At 42.6% G+C, this 21,823-nt stretch overlaps 1 protein-coding gene across 3 annotated transcripts in view; it reads right to left on the reverse strand.

Annotated features, from left to right (window-relative positions):
* The window catches only part of PPP1R36 (protein phosphatase 1 regulatory subunit 36), a 31,062-nt gene extending 9,466 nt beyond the window's left edge, over nucleotides 1-21,596 (reverse strand). The window contains exons 1-7 of one of the 3 annotated variants that reach the window (XM_081830381.1): nucleotides 21,430-21,596; nucleotides 20,542-20,606; nucleotides 10,638-10,691; nucleotides 7,541-7,638; nucleotides 7,375-7,441; nucleotides 5,306-5,404; nucleotides 931-1,065 (exon numbers count right to left, since the gene is read on the reverse strand). In XM_081830381.1, the coding sequence (XP_081686507.1) occupies nucleotides 931-1,065; nucleotides 5,306-5,404; nucleotides 7,375-7,441; nucleotides 7,541-7,638; nucleotides 10,638-10,691; nucleotides 20,542-20,606; nucleotides 21,430-21,522 (611 nt within the window). In that variant the 5' untranslated portion in view covers nucleotides 21,523-21,596. Of the gene's footprint in view, nucleotides 1-930; nucleotides 1,066-5,305; nucleotides 5,405-7,374; nucleotides 7,442-7,540; nucleotides 7,639-8,386; nucleotides 8,474-10,637; nucleotides 10,692-20,541; nucleotides 20,607-21,429 lie in introns of all 3 variants that reach the window. The other 2 variants (XM_081830380.1, XM_081830382.1) reach the window with 2 other exon arrangements.
* Between the last annotated feature and the right edge of the window lie 227 nt (nucleotides 21,597-21,823).

The raw sequence follows: 21,823 nt of genomic DNA on the forward strand, positions 1-21,823 counted from the left end.
AAAAAAAAAAAAAAGTGGTAGATGAGATTCTGTAAGCAGAATAACAGAATAAGGTACACAGAAAATGTAGAACATAAACAGAGCATATGGAAATATCTGTATTTTGAAAATGTGGGGAATGTGGAGAGAAACCATGAATTCTGTGCTTTTTCTATGAAGTTAAAAATAAGAGCTCTGGCCACAGCTTTGGTGTGGCTCTTGAGCCTGTTGTAAAACCACTCTGAGAAGGAGATTGGCGGGGTGGGGGGCGGTGCGTGATTTAAGGATCAGAGCTTTCCCTCAATGTCTCCAAACCCTCCTGTGATACGACACATTAGTTTTTTTAAAGATTTTAAAGTAATCTCTACACCCAATGTGGGGCTCGAACTCACAACCCAGAGATCAAGAGGTGCATGCTGTACTGACTGAGCCAGCCAGGTGCCCCACAAGACACTTAAAACTTAATTACAGTAATATATAAACTATCATTCTAGGGCAAAGATTATCTCCACACAAACGTCATCTTTCACCCCCACCTTACTAGCTTGTACCCACAGCTCTTGTTGCTGCACAATGAGCAGCAGAAGGGCAGGGGACACACCCAACGCCCCCTTTGACACTGGCCCATCACCAGGCCTCCTGCCCTAGGCAGCCGTGGGGCCCGGAAGCAGGAAGCCTTCCAGGTTGAGAGCAAGATTCCACTGAGCCAGTATATCCTGAGGGGAAAGTCTTTTAAACTTAAGCAGTGTAGATTCTGGGATTCTTCCCATACTCGGCTTTCTCAAACAAGACACCACATGTGTTTGGGGCAGAGTCTCACCTGAGCCCAATTATTCTCTACAACCAAAATGGAAACTTTCACAAGGGCACCAAAAGTCAAATTTAAGGGTCTTCTGGATATGAATACATAAACAAGTGAAGATCTCATGAAACTGTGAAGTGTGCACTTACTTTCCGCAGCACATGTGATGCTTATCAGGCATGGCCAAGCCCAGAACGAGGATGCAGTACTTCTGGGCCAAGTATTTCTGCGCCGCTTCTAACTTACTTATAACCAATTCCATCTCTTTCTTCTCTACAAGGCCCCTGAAAAGAAAATGATCATTTGGGTTCATTTGGGCAAATGCCAATACTAATTAGCAAAAAGTCAGAAGTGTAAACTATTTTGAAAGAAATACGAGTGAGTCAACACATCTCACTTATCTTTCTTTTATTCAATTTGAGCTATGGCAAAGGGAGGGCCTCCAAGCCCTTTGATAGTTATCATTGTAATCAGCATCTTGAGTTTATGGTGAATTTTCACTTTTTTATAGATTCTTTGTAGTATGTGTCCTTAATTTTACATATAGGCTGTCCTAATTTATGTAGGACAGCTCAACTGACAAATTACCTACACTGGTTTCTGAGGCAGCTAGCAGCCCATTTCCCTGCTGTTTTATTAAAAGAGCCATGGAGACTCTCTCCCTTCAGCTTCCCCTGGGTTCCTGATGTTACTACTAAGTTTGAAGGCTCAATGTTTGACCTCCTCAATGCTTCCCTACTCCCAGTTCTGTGTTTGCTGAGGAAGCATGTGTGGACCACTCCTCTGGGAACTTTGGCATCAATTATAATAACCTTGCTTCCCGGCGAAAACACTGCCCCAGTTCCAAATAAATTGCAAATGAACTTTCCAAAAGACAACCTGTTCATAGGTTACAGCGTGTCTGGAGCCAAATTTTAGAGTTTTTGCAGTACAGTATAGTAGGAAACAATATTGCTAACAATACATTCCAGTGACTGCTATTGAAAAGTGAAGTGTCAGGTGCCTGGGTGGCTCAGTTGGTTAAGCGACTGCCTTCGGCTCAGGTCATGATCCTGGAGTCCCGGGATCGAGTCCTGCATCGGGCTCCCTGCTCGGCAGGGAGTCTGCTTCTCCCTCTGACCCTCCTCCCTCTCATGCTCTCTGTCTCTCATTCTCTCTGTCTCAAATAAATAAATAAATAAATCTTTAAAAAAAAAAAAAGAAAAGTGAAGTGTCATTGGCTTTTTATCTGCCTTTTAATTTTCAGAAAGATTTAAACCCCATGAAATGCACTTTAAACAACAGGGACAAATTACTGCCCCTTCTGATGTTAACCACTAGACTGACCACACGAGGATATGCTGTGGAGGAAGGGGCTTAAGGATAATAGAGATATTTCAAAGCACAAAATGTTACCACATGCAGTGAGAAGGCTTGTGAGTCACTGGAATAAAATAAGTTTCTGGAATAGATAAAGTGAGTTCCAACTTTAAAAGCCCAAATTTCATATAACCCAAATATCTGCATCCATCTGCACCCCAAACCCCATCACTATGCCTGTCTCCCTGTTTCCTTCAGCAACCTCCACCCTCTCTTATTCCTCACCCCTGTGTTGCCAGAGCTGCCAGTAGTCAATACGTCTCTTTTGCTGTTGAAAACAAAACAAGGAAAAAATGCCTTGAATCTTTTAGGCCACTGGCTCCTAAGTTTAAATATATGTTAAGAATTGCCTGGGATACTCGCTAAAAGTGCAGATTCCTAGTGCCATCCCCTCTCCAAGATCTTGATTCAGTAGGTCTGCGTAGAGCCTGGCATTTAAAACAAGTATAATCCTTTGGGGAAAACTTGATAATAATTTCAAGTGCCATACAACTGACCATAAACTTGGGTCCAATAATCTCTCCTGGAAATTTATCCTTCTTAAAATAAATTATCCAAAATTAAGGGGGAAATCTAATGCATGAAGATATTCAATAATATTCAGTTATTACCTACTTGTCTATCAGGAAAACTGGCAACTCCCAAAAATATATAAAATGGAGGGGAAAAAGGAGTAGTAATGCAGGCTGTAGTAATACAGCCAAATACTGTTTAAGGACTTGACATTTATTAACTTAACATTTGAGTCCCTATAGGATTTATTCCAGCACCAAAGTCCACACCCTTAAGCACAGTACGTACTATACTGCCTCTTAATAGGTAAGTCAATTAGTCCATTAACACACATTAGCCTGACGGAAAGTTACGCCACCATTAAAAATTGTAATTGTGAAGATGTAATAACTTGAAAAATACTTATGTTTTAAAAACTGCATACTTTTGCCTTTGTACAGAAGCTACAAATCCTAATTACAAATGGATAAACTCTGTATAAGAGGGCTCAGCTGACTGGGACCAGGTGGCGAACACGCTGCACAGAGGCTGAGAGGCTGGGGAGTTAGATGGATCTGGGCTCCCATCTCAGCTCCACCATAACTAGACAAGTCTTCTCTGGTCAGCTCCTTAACCTCTCTGAGCCTTAGCTGCTTCTTCTGTAAAATCGGGATAAGGCTTCTTCTTCCGGAATTAGGGCTTTTAATCATCTAAAACCACCACCGTGTACCTCTGTACCCCTCCCAGCTCTCCTCTCACAAGTTGTAGGCTTTCCTCCCAAGCGGCAACCTCTGCATTAAGATAATATGGATTATCTCATCTAATCTGGATGATAACTCTGTAAAGTAGATACTACTATTATCCCTGTTCTACCTCACTAGTTTGACTGAAATCAATTTTTTTCTTAAAGTTATTTAAGTCCAGATATCTCAATATAACCTATATTTATTTCTATTAATAAGTACACTAATTGACCACTGGAACCCTGAAAGCGAAACGTTAGTCTTATTATTTTAGAATCACACCAGAGGGGACGCCTGGGTGGCTCAGCCATTAAGCATCTGCCTTCGGCTCAGGTCATAATCCCAAGGTCCTGGGATCGAGTCCTACATTGATTGGGCTCCTTGCTCAGCAGGAGGCCTGCTTCTCCTTCTCCAACTCCCCCTGCTTGTATTCCCTCTCTCGCTGTCTCTCTGTCAAATAAATAAATAAAATCTTAAAAAAAAAAAAATCACACCATAGAACCAATCATTTTAAGACTTGGATTTTTCTGTCATTCCGTAACTGATTTCCTTCTAAGAAAGTCCACCTTATACCACTGTGTTCTAATAAGTGTTAGTGTATTTCAAAAACAACTAAGAAACCTTTTTCTCTGTTATCTATTCCTCTAAATTAAGAAATGAAACAAATGTCTCTGCTAGATTAGCAGTAACCCTCAGAATTAGAAAACACCACATAAAATACAAGCTCATGTGCTGCCACCAAAGTCTAATCAGTTCTTTCTGGGGGGATGATTAGACTCCTCAAACCTTCAGAGCCTCCAGCTGGCTGAGCCCTTGTGCTTGCCAGCACAGAGGCACTTCAGGATCTTGGGCTGCCCTGCCGTGAACGCAGCGCCGACGTACACAGATGCGGTATACCGTGATGGCTTCACTGGAGTAGCAACGTCTGAACTACTTATCCAGTTCTTTACGAAACTGCTGTCCAGATACGTTTATCTATCCATAAAATGTTTTTCAAACTGCTTGGTCGTACACAAGGATTCTGCACTTTAAAAACATTCCAAAGCAACAAATTGATGACTCTGACAGCATTTCTAACAGCTGAATCATTGGATCGGTTCCACACTTACCGGGGAGGGCAGCCTGGGCACTTGGAAAGTTCCATGGCTTGCCAAAGGTCACCAAGCCTGAGAGGCATTGTTCTGCTCTGGACTCTGAGTTCCCAGATTCTTGCCCTGTACAGCTCTGAGCCACCTCTGCCTAAAGCAGTTAAATTCTTCCTATGTAGCCTAAGAAATCTTATTTTCTTCTGTGATATGGAATATCATTTTGGTCATATCTATTAATTTTTTTAATTCTTCGTTTTTTTCATTAGATGCTTACAAAAGCCCTAGCAAGAATTTCATAAGCATAAAAAGCATAGAACCAATATCTATATCTGCACTGTCCAATATGGTAACCATGAAGCCACAGGTGGCTACTGAGTGGTTAGTATGAATTGAGGTATATTGTTAAGTGTAATATAGATATCAGATTTCAAAGACTTACTACAAAAAAAAAAGTAAAGTATGTCATCAATAACTTTCTAATACTGACTACATGTTGCAGTAACATTTTTGAGTCATTGCATTAAATAAAACACATTATTAAAATTAATTTCACCTTTCTTTTACATTTTTTAAATATAGCTACTGAAAAATTTTAAGTTACATATGTGGCTCTCATTATATTTCTATTGGGCAGTGCTGGTCTATATTATCTGGAATATTTTGTTGCTAGAAAAACCATTTGAATTATTCAGTGAGCTTTAAAAACTGATGAACTCCTCCCATGAACTCCAAATGTTTGTTTTCGTATACTCCAAAAACTTAAAAATTTCCATCATCTCTTTACCTTAGTTTTCATACTGGCAATAATAAAACTTTAAAGTGCACTACAAAATCCTACTTACACCATATAGCTTTGGGGTTTCTTTTCCAGTGAGTTTTTTTCCAAGTAATGAGATAAATAGTACAACAATGCCATGAGGAAATTGTCAAGATTTTTATTCCTAAGGGAAGAATTAAAAAAAAAAAAAATAGAAGAAAAAGAAATGAATGCTAATATATTTATTTTTTCTTCAAATTTTTATTTAAATTCTAATGAGTTAACATATAGTATAAACATATTTCAAACATAAAACTTTTTATAAGAATATGTGGGCACATGACATAAAAATAAGTAGAAATACACGTTATCATGCCTATCACACAACTAATTTACCATTTAAAATTCTATCTACTATACTATTGAAGATGTAAGAAATCTGACTTTTGTAACCAAACTTTTTAGGGGGTCACATACTAAATTACAGTTTTGTTTATCAATTAGTTTTAATTTTTAAGAAGTTCTCATTATACAAATAATATTTTCCACTGTTTAAAAAATGTACACAAATGTGTAAAGTAAAAAGTCCTCTCACTTCTTTGCTACCATCCTACTTCCAAGCGACAGCCACTGCTAAGAGTGGAATGAATCCTTCCTAAACTTTTCAAAGCATAGACAATTACATATAAGGTCTTCCCCCACCAACGCACATACATATGCATGAATATATGCCTTAAAATTTTCTTTGGTAACAAAGAAGATAATGCTATATATATACAAGTCTTTGCAACTTGCTTTTTTCACTTAACTGCTTAGCATGGACCTCTTTGCATGATACTATGTATCAATTTTCCTCATTCTTTTAAAAGCTGGATAAAGTTTTCTATAGCTCGTATTTTATTTAACTAGTCCTCTATTGATGGATATGTAGTTCTTTTAAAAATACTATTGACATTGCTGCAGTAATTATCCTTGTGGCCACGTCTCTGAGTAACTTCCTAGGAGTGAAATTGCTAGGGCATGGTGTACAGCATATTAAAGTTTCACAGTTTTGCTCTCGGAAAAGGTTGCATTGATTCACAATCCCATCTCATTTCTTTTAAAACTAGAAGCCTTCTTAGAAAGTCTTCTATCTAAGTATTCTTACAAGATTTTTGCTGCTTCCTTTCTAGCAAATGCAAATTCTTACTGGCATTCTTTCTTCAACTATACCTTGACAACCGGATGAAGATGAGCATTGCAGATTTTTTTTTCACAACGTTAGTAACTACCTGTCCTGGGCTGGGTTCTCTCAGAAACAGACTCTGAGACAAAGATGTGAGAGTCAGTAGTTTACTTAGGAAGTGCTCACAGGAAACTTGAGTAGCGGGTTGGGGAAGCAAGACAGGAAAGGGAAGGAAGCCCACACAGCGGGTGTTAACAAGTTCATTATCCCTGTGGATAAATGCAGTTCAGTCCTGTGGGGGGCTCTGGGAGACAGTGCAGAAAACTTCTGAGTTATCCTGACAGAAGGAGGCTGGGATATCTTTGTACCAACTCTCCATCTAGCACAACTCTGGCTGAAGGCTGCTTCTGGGACACTGACAGTGCTCCCAGCTTGCCCTATGGTCAGGCTGAGTGTGCTCCTGCTGTGGAATAAAGCTTCAGGTGCTTGCCACAAGCAGCCTTCGCTGAATGCTGAGGGAATGTGGGAGGGCTGCCAATCTTGGGTACCCAGTTCTCATTGAACACCGACTCTCAGCCAGACTGAGACACAATTACTTCCGATTTTGTATCTGAGGAAACAGGCTTAGAAAGGTCAAGAAGCTCACCCAGAGTCATACACCTAGTACTTGCGGGGGCTCCAAACATGGAGAAAACTGATCTTCAGTAAGTGAGTCTACCCTCTAACCATTATATAAATATAATGTAGTCTTTATGGGACTTTGACAACGTGCTCTCCATACTTCTTGCCCTGGGACTTTCTTTTCGGCTCCTGTGACTTCTGGCTTCCTGTCTTTGGTCTCAGTCTTGGGGACTGAGTCCTGAGGGGATGGCTTGCATAAAGCCAGTCCCATGTCCTTTCTCCAAAAACCAGATTTGTCATCATTTATCAGTTAAAATTGCTTCAAATTAAGGATAAAAGGTCTAAAATGTCTCATGAGCATTACATACCTCATAAATGTTGTAAAAGAACAGATCCGCTGCATCTCAGTATCTTGTAGCAAAAACAAAGCAACAACTGAAAGGAGAGAAGACGGACAATTGAGAGAGGGACAAAGGGCTGTGTCAGAGATTCACTCCAGATAGGATATGTGAAGATGATGAAACAGTTACTCACATTTAGCATCATGTAGTGTCACGTTGCCCTGCTGACCTCGTTTCTCTAAGGCTTTAGGTGACTTATCGTCTCTTGAAGCAAACTTTTTATCTGTCAACCTATTTTAGAATAGAACAGTCTCTAGTGGTGGTTTGAAAGGTTTCAGTTGTATTTAATTGATCCTGAGGTACATGAGACTTTTACTATAAAGTAAGGAGAACATGAGTGTCAAAACCCAAAAAAGGGTTTTGTTTAATGGAGGAGAATTCTGGAATGCATTTTATTAAACATTATATTTACCAGGCTAGGGGTAGGAGAAAAGCCTGATATAAAACGTAAATACCAATTCCATCCAAAACAGATCATTTAAATCACCAATTAATCATCCTTTTAGATAATTCATTCATGGTGTAGCTACCATTTTCAGATTTTTTAAAAAAGTATAAAACGTTGAAAATTTGCTATGAGCCAAATTATCACAGGGATACATCTGCAGGGACTATTGTAACACCTCCCATAATTGAGAAACAGTGCATGTTCTTTCCTTAAAAGGTATCTGCATATCAACCTCAGATAATGGGAATGATATTTTCTAGAATTTGTGGGGGCGCCTGGGTGGCCCAGTCGTTAAGCGTCTGCCTTCGGCTCAGGTCATGGTCCCAGGCCTGGGATCGAGCCCCGCATCGGGCTCCCTGCTCAGGGCGAGCCTGCTTCTCCCTCTCCCACTCCCCCTGCTTGTGTTCCCTCTCTTGCTGTGTCTCTGTCAAATAAATAAATAAAATCTTAAAAAAAAAAGAATTTGTGACAACTTGAGCCGTTCTGCTGAGAGCGGTCAGTAGCACTGCCACAGTTGGGAAGTGAAGGTACCTGTCTGAAGCGGGACCGTCAGTTTCAGCAAAGTGTATTGCTTTGCCTTTCTTTCCTTTCTCCTTCAGTTCTATTGCAGGTGTAAAACTGTAATAGAAAGGAGAAAATTAGGACCCTAACCTCTCCCCGGGGCGGGGGAAGACTGATCCTCTCAGGACAGTAGCTCATGGCATCTTAGGACTTGCAGATGTTATGAGTGGCGCCTGAGGGGAATCTGAGGTACTGCGGTACTCGAGTCACATTATTTACATATGGAACAACCATCTAGAAAGAGATGAACGTTTCAGGCTTTACGTTCAGCCTCTACATATCCGAGGTCTCCAGAACACCACCATACACAAAACATTTCCATCTGAAAATGTCATAGTAGCTTCACAAGAAACCGAAAGCTCATGAGAGGTCTGGAGAGATGTTTTTATTTACTGAGCGCTTGTTACGCACCAAGTGCTTTTAGGCACAATCTTGTTCAATCACAGTGCCTCTACGAGGAAAATATTACTAGTATGGCCATTTTTACACACGGAAAAACCAAAGCTTGGAAAGAGATAAGTAACGTGACCAAGATCACTGAGCCCGTGTCGGAGCCAGGATTGGGGTCCAGGATCTCTCAACGCAGAGCCATGCGCATACCCACCAGGCAGTCCTGCCTCCTGAGCTGCCATCTTTGTTGTCGCTGCGCTGGACTCTTGACTATCTCACGGAAGGTTTCAGGACCCTTTCTTTAACTCAGGGTTTCTTAAATTCTAAGGTCATACAAACATTTACTAAGCAGTAATGGGGCTAAGAAGGGACCATGACTAAGCAACAAACACACAGATACTGAGGCCATACTCTGTGTCACACATTGCTCTGACAGGAAAAGAAAATGGTGTCTGTTCGAGTCCACGCACAACCTCTCGGGAATATCAGCAAATGCTTAACAGAAAAGCCAAGAAAAACATTTTGAAGACCAGCAGAATGTGGTTCCTGCCTTTACAGAGAGTACATTTTCTGGGAAAACTGGGATGTCTACCAAATACATTGGTTTCGAAACCCACCGTGGATTATGATTTTCACTTTTTCTGTCTGAAACAATGCCACAGTGGTAACACGACCCAGAAGCTTAATTTCTGCCCACAGTTTGATGTCTCTCTGCTAAGCTTAAGTGCAGGTGTAGTAATAGAAGCACATTTCCCCCAGACTTTACTCATTTTCTAAAGACGGATATCAATCATGTCTACTCTCTTCATCTCCTTGCCAGCACAATAGTTTTGTGTATTTTAACAGGTTTTTTTTTTTTTTGACACAACAGTTTTGAAACAACTTCCTTTGAAAATTTTCTTTGACTGATGTTACCCACAAAGTAATCATTTTAGAGAAATACTTTCCCATGGGAATAATAAAGTTAATCAGTTTGGTTCTTTCTTCCTCTAGTTTTTGCCAACCTCCTAGCAGTATTCAGGTTGTAGAATAAGTTAGCTCCTAAAAGCATGTACATCATGTCACCGCAAGGAAATGATCCTTTGCATTTTTCAACTCTTTTTTTTTTAAGGTCATTGGCACCACGTTGGTCAGTGGATGATTTCTAAGCTTTTCATTCTTTCTGATGCCTCCAAGGATTGGGTATTTAGTGGGGAGAGTATGCTGAAATACTGAGGGGGTGGGTGGGAAAAAAAAAGAAATGGAAGAATACCAAATGTTGATGACGGCTACTGCCAAAGAGAGACGGGGGATCAGATGGGGCAGAGAGGTGAAATGGTGATAAAGAGGTCTATCTTCCAATCTGTGTACTTCCATTTTGAGGTGTTTCTTTTTAATAATAAGAATATATTGATTTATTTCCTGCATCACTAAGAAAAAGTTGATAGAGACACATAGAAAGAAAACACTATATGGTTGATATGTTATATTGACAGACCATTTGGACAGCCTTTAACAAAATAATCAAATCTCCCAAACATCCAGACTTTTTTTTTTTTTTTTAAGTAGGCTCTACGCCCAGCATGGAGCCCAACACAGGGCTCAAACTCACGACCCTTAGACCAAGACCGGAGCTGAGATCAAGAGTCAGATGCTTAACCGACTAAGCCCTCCAGGGGCCCCCCAGACATTTTCTAATGGCTCTCTGAAGCCATTTCTCCTTGCTAGATGCCTTGTGCAGATTCCTTCATATAACCATCCTAAAAAAGAACACAAAATTGTTTTCCCATTTCTCCTCGGATCATCACACTGTTTTGGCCACTTACGAGCCACTGGCTGTTAACTTTCCTACCCCAGGCTAAGGAAGTCACAGGTCACCAGCTCTCCCAGGATTTCTTTTCTCTTTCTCTAGAAGACAAGAGAAGATAGATACACCCAATCTTAGTGACTGCCAAATGAAATTGCTGTCTCCTACCCTCTTCTCAGTCCTATCCCTATCATTCAAAGTGTCTTGCCCTATTTGCCCGAGATGATTTGAGATGAGAGAACCTTAAAATAAGACACTAAGTGCCTGTCCTTCGCCAATAGTCTGACATTTACTGCTAAGCTTCTAGTCCTTATTCTCTGACCTTCAGACATGCCTTCTCTACTTCCCGCTATTCTGAGCGGCTGTTCCCTTGAGTCAAGTCATTCTCTAGCTTGCCTGGTGAGGAGGATTTCTCCCTGTGAGTGCGCTGCTGTAGCTCTACAGGCGGACTATGCTCACAGTGCATTTGAAATCACTACAAAGCATCACTAGTAATAACTGAAAGCTATTTCAGTAATAACTGAAAGCTAGAATCGTACCTCTGATTGGCTCCCAAACCGCAGTCTGAGCTAGTTCTGTGCCCTCCTGCAGTCTCCATTTCCCCCTCCATCTGGCAACCCCTTTAGAATCTGGGCCTTTCTCAGACCACATTTTGTTACATTCCCAGTATTACAACATAATCATGTCGTTTCCCTTTGCCCTGAAATAAATGAGGAAAAGAATCATATTTTCCCCTAGAACCCATCCCTAAAATGCAGAGGGCTGGACCACCCTTGGCTTTCACACAAGTTAGAGCTCCTCAGTGGTTATTAGAGTCTTCTCTCAGGCCCCGAGGAAAGACAAGAGGAGTTTGGAGCTCCTGGAGGTTGAGTTTCCTCAGCTGTATATCCTCAGGGGAGTCAATGACCTTGGCAAAGACTCAGGCGGGCTGCTGACTCTCTCCCAGCTGTGAGGAGGGGCTCTTGAAACAAGAAAGAGTAGGACAGCTGACACTGTGTTAGAAGGAAGCCTGCCTCATGGGCCAACCCAGAGGTGGCCTGTGAAGAAAGGTATTCCCTCTTTAACAAATAAGAAATGGGCATGCATGCTGGTGAATTATGCAACACCCTCATTTACGCCTCACAAAGCATTATTATTCCATTTTATAGATGAGGGAACTGATCATCAGCGAAGCTAAGTAACTTGACAAATATAACCACCTAGTCAGTGAGAGACGTAGGATTTGAACCCTAGGTCTTTGAACTTTCAGGCCCCCCTTCAAAGTCTCTTCCTTAACTGCCTATTAAGAAATAATGACCGGATGGGGCGCCTGGGTGGCTCAGTTGTTAGGCGTCTGCCTTCGGCTCGGGTCGTGATCCCAGGACGCTGGGATCGAGCCCCACATCGGGCTCCCTGTTCCGCGGGGAAGCCTGCTTCTCCCTCTCCCACTCCCCCTGCTGTGTTCCCTCTCTCGCTATGTCTCTCTCTGTCAAATAAATAAATAAAATCTTTAAAAAAAAAAAAAGAAATAATGACCGGAGGGCCTGGGTGGCTCAGTTGTTAAGAGTCTGCCTTCGGCGCAGGTCCTGCTCCCAGGGTCCTGGGATAGAGGGCATCGGGCTCCCTGCTCCGCGGGAAGCCTGCTTCTCCCTCTCCCACTCTCCCTGCTTGTGTTCCCTCTCTTGCTGTGTCTCTCTCTGTCAAATAAATAAATAAAACATTAAAAAAAAAAAGAAAAGAAAGAATGACCATCCTTTCCTGCCCATTAGTGTGTGTCCATTTCTTGTGTGGAGGTTATGGGTATCTTATATTCTGATACAGTTATCCCTCTCAGGGTATAATCTGCAAATATAAGGCAAGATCTGCCTGTGACATAGGGAGCTAGCTAGGTCTTCTCTGAAGGGTAAGATTTCCATTGTCACTCATTCAGGAAAGAGGTGAAGACCTGAAAGGCTGGGAAGAGGAAAGGGATCATCTTCTCTGAACTCAAGAATACCTAGAAGTCTGTGCTAGTGGGTGTAAAAAGGTGGCCTACCCCATGTGAAAGAAGACTAAAACTCCAGAAGGGATTCCCAGGGTTTGAAATTGACGGGTTAAAAACCGAATGTCCCTGAGATCAAGCTGTTACTATGCAAAAGCAAATTATTTGGATTCATAACACTTCAAATTTTCTTCCCCACTGCTGGCTGTTCTTTCTTTAGTCTCCTTTTAAAGCTCCTTTTCCTTTTCCTGGACATGTTCCCTAAATGAGAGCCTTTCTCAGGGTTCCATCTCGTTCCTCTTCTCACTTCCTCTGAGTAATCTCATCTACTCCACTAACATTGATAACTGACAATTTTATAGTGAAGGTTCAGCTCTTTCTGCAGACTTATAAAATGATACATCTGCCTACTGGACACCTTCGCTTGGGCATCCTACAGACATCTCAAACTCAGTATGAGCTGAACTCATTCCCCTTTAACTTGTACTCCCTACTACTCCCCCATCTCAGCAAATGGGCACCACCACCCACCAGGTGGCCAAGCCGCAAAATGGTGTCATCCTTGGTTTCTCCATCACCTGTGGCCCTTGCAGCCCACTAACCACTTAATCCTTAAATACATCTCGAATTTGTCTACTTCCCTCTCTTCCCATTGCCACCTTCCTAATTTTAGCCACCATCATCTGTCAACAGAATGCCTGCAACTGCTTTTTTTTTTTTAAGATTTTTATTTATTTATTCATGAGAGACAGAGGGAGAAGCAGGCTCCCCAAGAAGCAGGGAGCCCAATTCGGGACTTGATCCCAGGACCCGGGGATCATGACCCGAGCCGAAGGCAGATGCTCAACCCTCTGAGCCACCCAGGCGCCTTGCAACTACTTCTTAACTGATCTCCTGCTCCCGGGGATTCTGCTTAAGATTCTCTGTCTCCCTCTCCTTCTGCCCCTCCCCCTGCTCGCACACACACTCTCAAAAGTAAATCTTTAAAAAATATATTAAAAAGTTTTAAAAATTAAAAAAAAAAACAACCCTCCCAGTGGCTCCCCTGTGAGGTTCAGATTCCTCAACATTGCATGCAAGACCTTTTATGATCTTACCCTGGTTTAAATCTTCTACTCACACCTGTCTGGAACCCTATATCCAGCTTCCTGAACTACCTGCAGTCTCAAATATGCCCTGGGCCCTCTCAGGACTGGGCCTTTGCACATGCTGGGCCTTCTGCCTGGAATGCACTCTCTTCCTCCCCAACCAAATCTCCCTTTGCCTTGCCAATCCCTTACTCCTCTTCAGGTCTTGGCTTAGATATCACCTCCCCTGGGAAGCCTTCCCTGCCCCCACCTCCCCTGGGTTTCAGTAAATGGCCCTATTTGGGGACTGGGTCAAGGTACTTGGCTGAATGCAGTTTTCCTCAGCCCTGGCCCTAGCCCAGTGGTGGCTGTGGTGATTGTAACTAATGAATGGGCCCTAAGGAGAGCAGCAATCTCAGGGGAAAGAGTTAGGGTCATAGCACTGCTACCAAGAGATTCCCCTTCTAACAGGAGCCTGGAAGGGTCTGGTTTATTTTCAGTAAGAAGGGCAGCATAGATACCCAACCACCCCTTCAAACTGTCCCAGTCCTCCTGTCTGTGTCACCTCCCTTCCACCGTACTCAGTGGGAAGGCGCTGCTATCTTTTCTGTGCTCTTGACCCCATTCCCCACTCCTTCTCTTCTGTTGCATTTCTTTTTTTCCCCAAAACAAACTTGAGATTTTCCTACCTTGAAAACAAAACCAACAAAAATCCCCTTCCCTTAGCACTGGATCCCCAAAAGCCTACTATCTCTTTCTTTCTTCACAAAGTCACCAATAAGAGTACTCTATTTTTGCTAGGTTCTTGAAATTTATCTCAGATGTTCTCTTCAAACTACTGTTATCTGATTTCCACCTTACTGGCCTCCTGAAACTGCTTCAACCTAGGGGCCCCTTCCGCCCCCCCCAGCAATCCTAACTTGAATCCTTAAATTTAAAGGCTTGTTTTTAGTATTTGCCTCACCTTAAATTCTCTTTAGCATCTGACATTGCTGACACTCCCTACTCCATCCTCTTGCTTTCAAAGCCCTATGGGTCCCAGCGCTTTTTCTCTGACCCTTCTAACTATTCTTTCTCTTTCACTAGCTCCTCTTTCTTTGCCTGTCCACTATTACTGGGAGCCACGTGAAAATAAAACTTTAAGACATGTACACTTGATTAAGAGACATATCAAACCAATTACAATGTATGGAAATTATCTGGATCCTGATTGGAAGAAACTTATAAAACACTGCATGATAGCAGACCCCTGAATACAAATTGAATATATGATGATATAAAGAAATTACCATTTATATTGTAACTGCATAAATAGTAAGTTTTTTTTTAAGCCAATGCTTTATTTTTTTGAGATACATACTGAGATATTTATAGATGAAATGATATGATGTCTGGGATTTGCTTAAAAATAATCAAGGGGTGGAGGAGATGGGGTGTGGATGATATGAAGTTGACCTTAATTTGATGACTGTTGATGCTATGTTGTGAGAATGTTGGGAGTTCATTATATCATCCTTCTACTTTTGTATATGCTGGAAATATTCCAGTATAAAAAGTTTTAAATGTTTACAATTATTTATAAAACTTTAATAATGCTATAAGAAAAAAACTAGCAAAAAATCAGACCTGCAAGCAAGGGTTTTAGATATTGGAATTTTCAGTCACCAGATATAAAATAAATGGAACCAGTATGTTGAAGACAAATAAAAATAAGGTGGTAACCCTTAACATTGGTGCACTGTTGGTCTTTGGGGGTAGAACAATGGTGGAATCTTCACTTTCAACTTTGTACATTTATGTACTTGTTTTCAGTACATATGTACAACTTTGCCATAACAAAAAAGATAATAATACAGTGGCTAACTGAACATATTAAAAAAAAAAAAGATAACGGAAATGCAGAATGTAGTAAGTTAAAAGTACACATATAGAAGATTTAGAAGGCTATATAATAAGATGTTAATACGTTAACTCTTACTTTGCTGGGTGGGACTGCAAAGTTCTTTTTTGTTTTTGCTTACTGGTATTTTCTGATTGTTTAAATAATATGACTTTTAGGGGCGCCTGGGTGGCTCAGTCTGTTAAGCGTCTGCCTTCGGCTCAGGTCGCGACCCCAGGGTCCTGCTCAGTGGGGAGGCTGCTTCTCCCTCTGCCTGCTCTGCCTGCCGCTCCCCCCTGCTTGTACTCTTTCTCTCTCTGACAAATAAATAAAATCTTTTTAAAAATTAAAATTAAAAAAAAAAATGACTTTAAAATTTTTTTTCATAATTTTTAAAAGTACATATTTCCTAGGGTTCTGGCCTCTGTCATTTCACTCCATACTCTAATTCTGCTCAGGCCTCTCTCAGGAGGGCCAAAATCCTGCCTACTGACCTGCGAGTCTCACGGGCAGCTACCTCAAATTCTGCATATCTACAAAAGCAACTTGTAACCTTTCACCCCCTCCACAAACTTACTGGCCCTCCCTCCCTCCTTATCTCAAGGGGCAATATCATCGCCCACACAGTGACTGGGACATTCGTGCTTCCTGCCCTCTCTCGCAGCCAGTCTCACCAACTACTCCCTCCTTCAGCAGGGCCAGAGTTACCTCCCAGTACCTCTACCGCGGGTCTTTGACTCTGTTCTCCTGCCAGTCTTCATCCGGGTCCTAGTCCCCTTCCCCCTTGGATCGCTGCCTGATTGTGTCTCCCTAGTTCTTTTGTTTTTGTTTGTTTGTTTGTTTGTTTTTAGATCATTAAAAAAATTTGAGAGAGCCAGCATGCACAGAGGGAGAGGAAGAGGGAGATGCAGACTCCCTGCTGAGCAGGGAGCCCCATCCCCCCAGGACCCTGAGATCATGACCTGAGCCACCCAGGCGCCCCTAGTTCTAACTTTCCCCTCCACGCTACTGTGGGAGGGGCTTTCTAGAGCATAGATGCAATCCCATCCTATACATGCTCAGTCAAGGTTGATGGAGCATACTAAACAGAACCAGGTCTGAGTGCAGTGACTGAACAGGCCTTCCCTCTGCCTCCACTGCTCCCACCCCTACCACCAGCTCCTCTTAGCCTCCCCTGCCTCTGCCCTGTACCATCACCAGTAACTGGGGTAACATAAGTCTCTGAAACACAGTTTCAAGAAAAAAAAAGCATGTTCCGGCTCATGAGTCCTCTCACATTTTAATTTGTGATGGGATATGCTTAGACTCTAAAAGCGAATCAGTATCTGCACTTCCATCAAATCCAAACACTAACTCTGGCCTGAAACATACAAAGGTCTGCTTTCCTCTTCCTTAGGATTGTCCTTAGCAGCTGGAGTCCCAAGGGAATCCTGATACGCTGAGATTTGCCATGCTGAGTTGCTGAAACATAGAGCAGCTCCACCACAAAACAGCAGTCACCCATCTACTCCTCATGGCATTCTTTTCCCTCTCTCTCCTAACTGCTCCCATTTTGTGTACTCCACAGTCTGGACTTCGTGTGTTGTTTTGGTTTGGTTTGGTTTTTTGCTTTTTAAAACTGTGGTATAGGGGCGCCTGGGTGGTTCAACTGTTAGGCATCAGCCTTCAGCTCAGGTCATGATCCCAGGGTCCTGGGATCGAGCCCCACATCCGGCTCCCTGCTCGGCGGGAAGCCTCCTTCTCCCTCTCCCACTCCCCCTGCTTGTGTTCCCTCTCTCGCTGTGTCTCTGTCAATAAATAAATAAAACCTTAAAAAAAATTGTGGTATAATTTAACATGTAGTAAAGTACATAAATCTTAAGTGGACAGCTTGATGAATTTTTTACTATGTATATACCCATGTAACCACCACCCAGATCGATATATAGTCCACTTCCAGCACCTTGGAAGGTTCTCTTATACATTTCCCCACCCCCTGTCAGTTGATAATGTCCCAAAGGTAACCACTATTCTGACCTCTATCATCACAGTTCTTTTTTTGCCTGTTATTTTAAACTTTTATATAAATGGAATTATAGATTTACATTTTTGTGTCTGGCCTTTCAACATTATGTCATATAATCTACCTTTTAAATCATACCATCACACATATATTCTCCAAAATTAGTGGAAATCAATCAAGCCATTTTTTAAAGAATAATTTGGTAATAAACCAAAAGAAACTAGTTTATGAATATGAATATTTTATGAGTAAGAAAGTCAGTGTGAAATTGATAATCTGTGAATTTATTAGTAGGCGCATACAGGAAACAGTGACACTTGGGTGGGTTACCATTAAATTAGCACTGAAAATTAGTTTGAAATATACTGCAAATTAATTTCATTTACAAAGGTCAGTAAGTAAAAAGTATGGTCCAACTTTCACCATAGGAAGAGAGGATTGAGAGGCACCTGGGTGGCTCAGTTGGTTAAGCATCCAACTCTTCATTTCAGCTCAGGTCATGATCTCAGCGTTGTGAGATCGAGCCCTGCTCGGCTCTGTGCTGGACATGGAGCCTGCTTGAGATTCTCTCCCTCTCCGCCCACCCCCACACATGCCTGCTTTCTTTCTCTCTCTCTCAAAAAGAGAGAGAGAGAGAGAGAGGATTGAGATGGCCTTTAAATATACATGAAGACTGAAAAATGAAAATGTTGGCACTTAAAATTTATATCCACATTTTCTGGTATTTTAACATGCATTTAACTTGTACTTTGACTCCTGTGTTTATCTTGGCTGTCTAATCCCAAAGCTCTTTCTTTCTCACTGTCGATCTCACACTCACTGAGTGTGATATTTCAGGAGCTACACGACAGAATTTTCTGTGACACATCTACAAACAAAAAACTGAAATCAATCACCACTTTGGAAATGACAAACAACTCAGAAATATTGAAACAAATATTCTATGAAATGTAAACTTTTGATTTTGACTCTAAAATAATGCTTAGCCTTTAAACTGTTGGACATCAAATATCATTATATTTATAATATAACTATAAAGTACATTTGCTTAGCCTTTCCTGATCTCCAGGCCCATTTATCCAATGGCCTAAGAGACCATTGTGAATATGTCACAGTAACCTCAAGCACATCACCAGTTTTGTCTGTTATTCTGTATATAGGTGAAGGGCAGTCCCAGCTACGCAATCACCCAAGCCTGACACTGGGAATCAGCGCGAGCCTCTCTTCTCCCTCTCCCTTCACATCTTATCAATTCTACCCAAAATCCTGTCAGTTCCAACTCTGAAGTATTTCACAGTGCTGCACCCTTCTCTGTTCCTCCTACTACAAGACTTCAAGCCGACTCACGGTTCTGTACCCCTACAGCCATCTGTGTTCCTCCCACAACTAGCTTTTTAACTGGTCCCCTGCCTCTGGCCTTCCTCTACTTGAATCTAGTTGGTTTACTGAAATATTCAATAAACACCTGGTGAGGGTGTACTCTGTGAAGTTCTGTAGACATATCCTAGGGACACAAACATGAGTAAGACAGCTCCTGCCACTGAGGGGCTTACAGTCTAAAGGAGGGAGACAGTGTATATGGTGGGAAGGGCTTTGGCAACAGACAAACCCTGGCTCAAAATGTCAGTTTTGCTACTTACTGACTGTATGACTTTGGGTCAGTTGCTTAATCTCCCTGAGCCTTGTTTCTTCATCTATAAAATGGGCGCCTGGGTGGCTCAGATGGTTAAGTGTCTGCCTTCGGCTCAGGTCATGATCCCAGGGTCCTGGGCTCGAGTCCTGCATCGGGCTCCCTGCTCAGCAGAGAGCCTGCTTCTCCCTCTCCCTCTGCCTCTCCCTCTGCTCATTCTCTCTTTCTCTGTATCTCTGTGTCTCAAATGAATAAATTTTAAAAAAAAATCTTTAAAAAAAATAAATAAAAGAAAATGGAGGTATTAATTCTCACTTTCCATGGCTGTTTAAGAATCAGAAAACATGCAAATATCTGGCACATAATAGGTACACAGCAGATAGCGGCTAGTACTGTTTGTTTAGTTATGCACTTATTAATTTTTTTGAGATTTTATTTATTTATTTGAGAGAGACAGAGATAGCAACAGAGAGCACAAGCGGGGAGGAGAGGGAGAAGCAGGCTCTCTGAGGAGCAGGGGGCCCGCTGCAGGGCTCGATGTGGCGCTTGATTCCAGGACCCTGGGATCATGACCTGAGCCTCAAAACAGGGAAACGTGCTCTAACACCGACCCCTCTCAACCGACTGAGCCACCCAGGTGACCCAAGTTATGCACTTTTAATAGTCAGTATTTTCTCAATGGAGATTAAAATCGTTTTTTTCTAATTTAGTAATTTTACCTTGGAGAACTGACTGTCTATTATGGAGCAAGTATAATACGGTCTCATTAATGTAAAACTGTATTTCTGTAACTCAAAGAGGCAATTTTATAAAGTAGTTAAGAATATGGACTCTGGGGGCACCTGGGTGGCTCAGCCCGTTAAGCATTTGCCTTCGACTCATGTCATGATCCCAGGGTCAGGGTCCTGGGATCAAGCCCCGCATTCGGCTCCCTGCTCAGCACAGAGTCTGCTTCTCCCTCTCCTTCTGCCCCTTCCCACTGCTCCGTGCTCTCTCTCAAATAAATAAAGTCTTAAAAAAATATATGGACGCTGAGCCAAAAAGACCTAGATTTCAATCATCTTAGTCACCTGTGAGCTGTGTTATTTGGCTAAGTCACTTAGTTTTCTTTAAATTGCTTAACCCTTTGAGTTTAGTTTCTTCATCTGTAAGTGGATGAACACGCAGCTTTTTCAAAGGGTTGGCAAACTGATTAGCACAGTGTCTGCTACATAGGAAGCAGCTGATAAATGTTATCAGAAAGTGGTATCTGGAAGGCCGCTCACCAAAATGGTTTTCTCTAGATGGTGGGATTTCAGCAGATATTTATTTTGCTCGCTATACTCTTGTATGTCGCTTGATTTTTTTTTTTTTTTACCCCAAGCACATGTAATTTTTATAAAAGCTAAAATAAAGTTTTAATAAAATTTACCTTCTGAATTCAAGAGTTCTGGTTTCATCTTTCCAGTACCACATCCCCAATCGCAATCCCAACTGCTGTAAAATGAAATGATTGCAGCAAATATTAAAAATTCAATTTACAATACACATCTCACAATGAACTTTTAACAACTGCCACTTGTTGCTCTTTATTCAGTAAAGATGTAGAATCTTCAAATGTTGTGTTGTGGGCTTTTGTTTTGTTTTGTTTTAATTGAAGCCAGGATTTTATCATTTTTGTGTTCAGGTGTAGTTTCAGTAGAAAAGAAGGAAGAGAGGGATGAAGAGGGGGAGGAAGAAAAGGAAGGGAAGGAAGGACATTTCACTTAGTCTGCACTACTATCCCGAGGCTCATCAGAGCAATTTATGAATTGGGACTCAGACCACAGTAAACTGATGCCCAGGGGAGCCTCAGCGGAGGAGAGGAGATAAGACATTCAAAACAGGGAGCGTGCTCTAACACCGACCCCGCCCTTCAGGGGAAGGAGGCAAAGGACGAGCATACCTTTTCAGTAGTGGTAGCTACGAAGCCACCAGCCTTTCCTTCCCGGGCATCGCGCCCGGAGCAGGACGGCTTTCTGCGCAGGAGGGCTATTTATTTTGCAACCAACCAAATTAGAGATGCTGAGGAGGAACTTTCATAAACATCTAAATATCTGGGTAGGAAGCCAGAATTCAATTCTGACCTTTGGCCGAGTACACCTCTCTAGTCTTGGTTTTGTAGGCAAATAGGGCCACGTCTCTCGGAGAGCCGCTCGCCCGGGGCTGAGGGCAGGGCCGCGGCAGGGGGAGCCGCCCCGGGAGCCGCGGGGTCAGAGAGGGGGCGGCAGGGCAGGCCTGCGGCGGCCTCGGAGGTGGGGGCGACCAAGGCTGCACTTACCTCCGGCAGGGAAGCGGCCTGCCCGTCCCACCGCCTTCTCCGGGAATAAAACTCCGGTACCGGATGCCTGTCCCCTCGCAGCCCGCCAAACATGGTCGCCCAGGCAGCTGCCCGCCGGCTCGGGCAACCGCGGCCCGAGAGCCGCCGCGGGGGGGCCGGGGGGGGGGCGGAGACCCTGCTTCCGCCGCGGGCTGCGCCGACTGCGCCGGCGGGCTGGCGAACGGCGGCGCTGCCCAGCCCGGGCGTGGCACGCCTCGGCCGGGTTCCCGTTCCCGCGGGGCTCCGTCCACTTTCTGGCTACCTCTGGTGGCTTATAGGCGTACGCAGAGTAAAGCTGCCCGGGGGTTAGTTCTGTACAAGTCAATTCTTCATGGCCTTCCAACTGTGAAGTAAA

Source organism: Leptonychotes weddellii, chromosome 9, assembly GCF_054177405.1.
Source record: "Leptonychotes weddellii isolate Sample4059 chromosome 9, ASM5417740v2, whole genome shotgun sequence".
In the NCBI taxonomy this organism is placed as follows: Eukaryota; Metazoa; Chordata; class Mammalia; order Carnivora; family Phocidae; genus Leptonychotes; species Leptonychotes weddellii.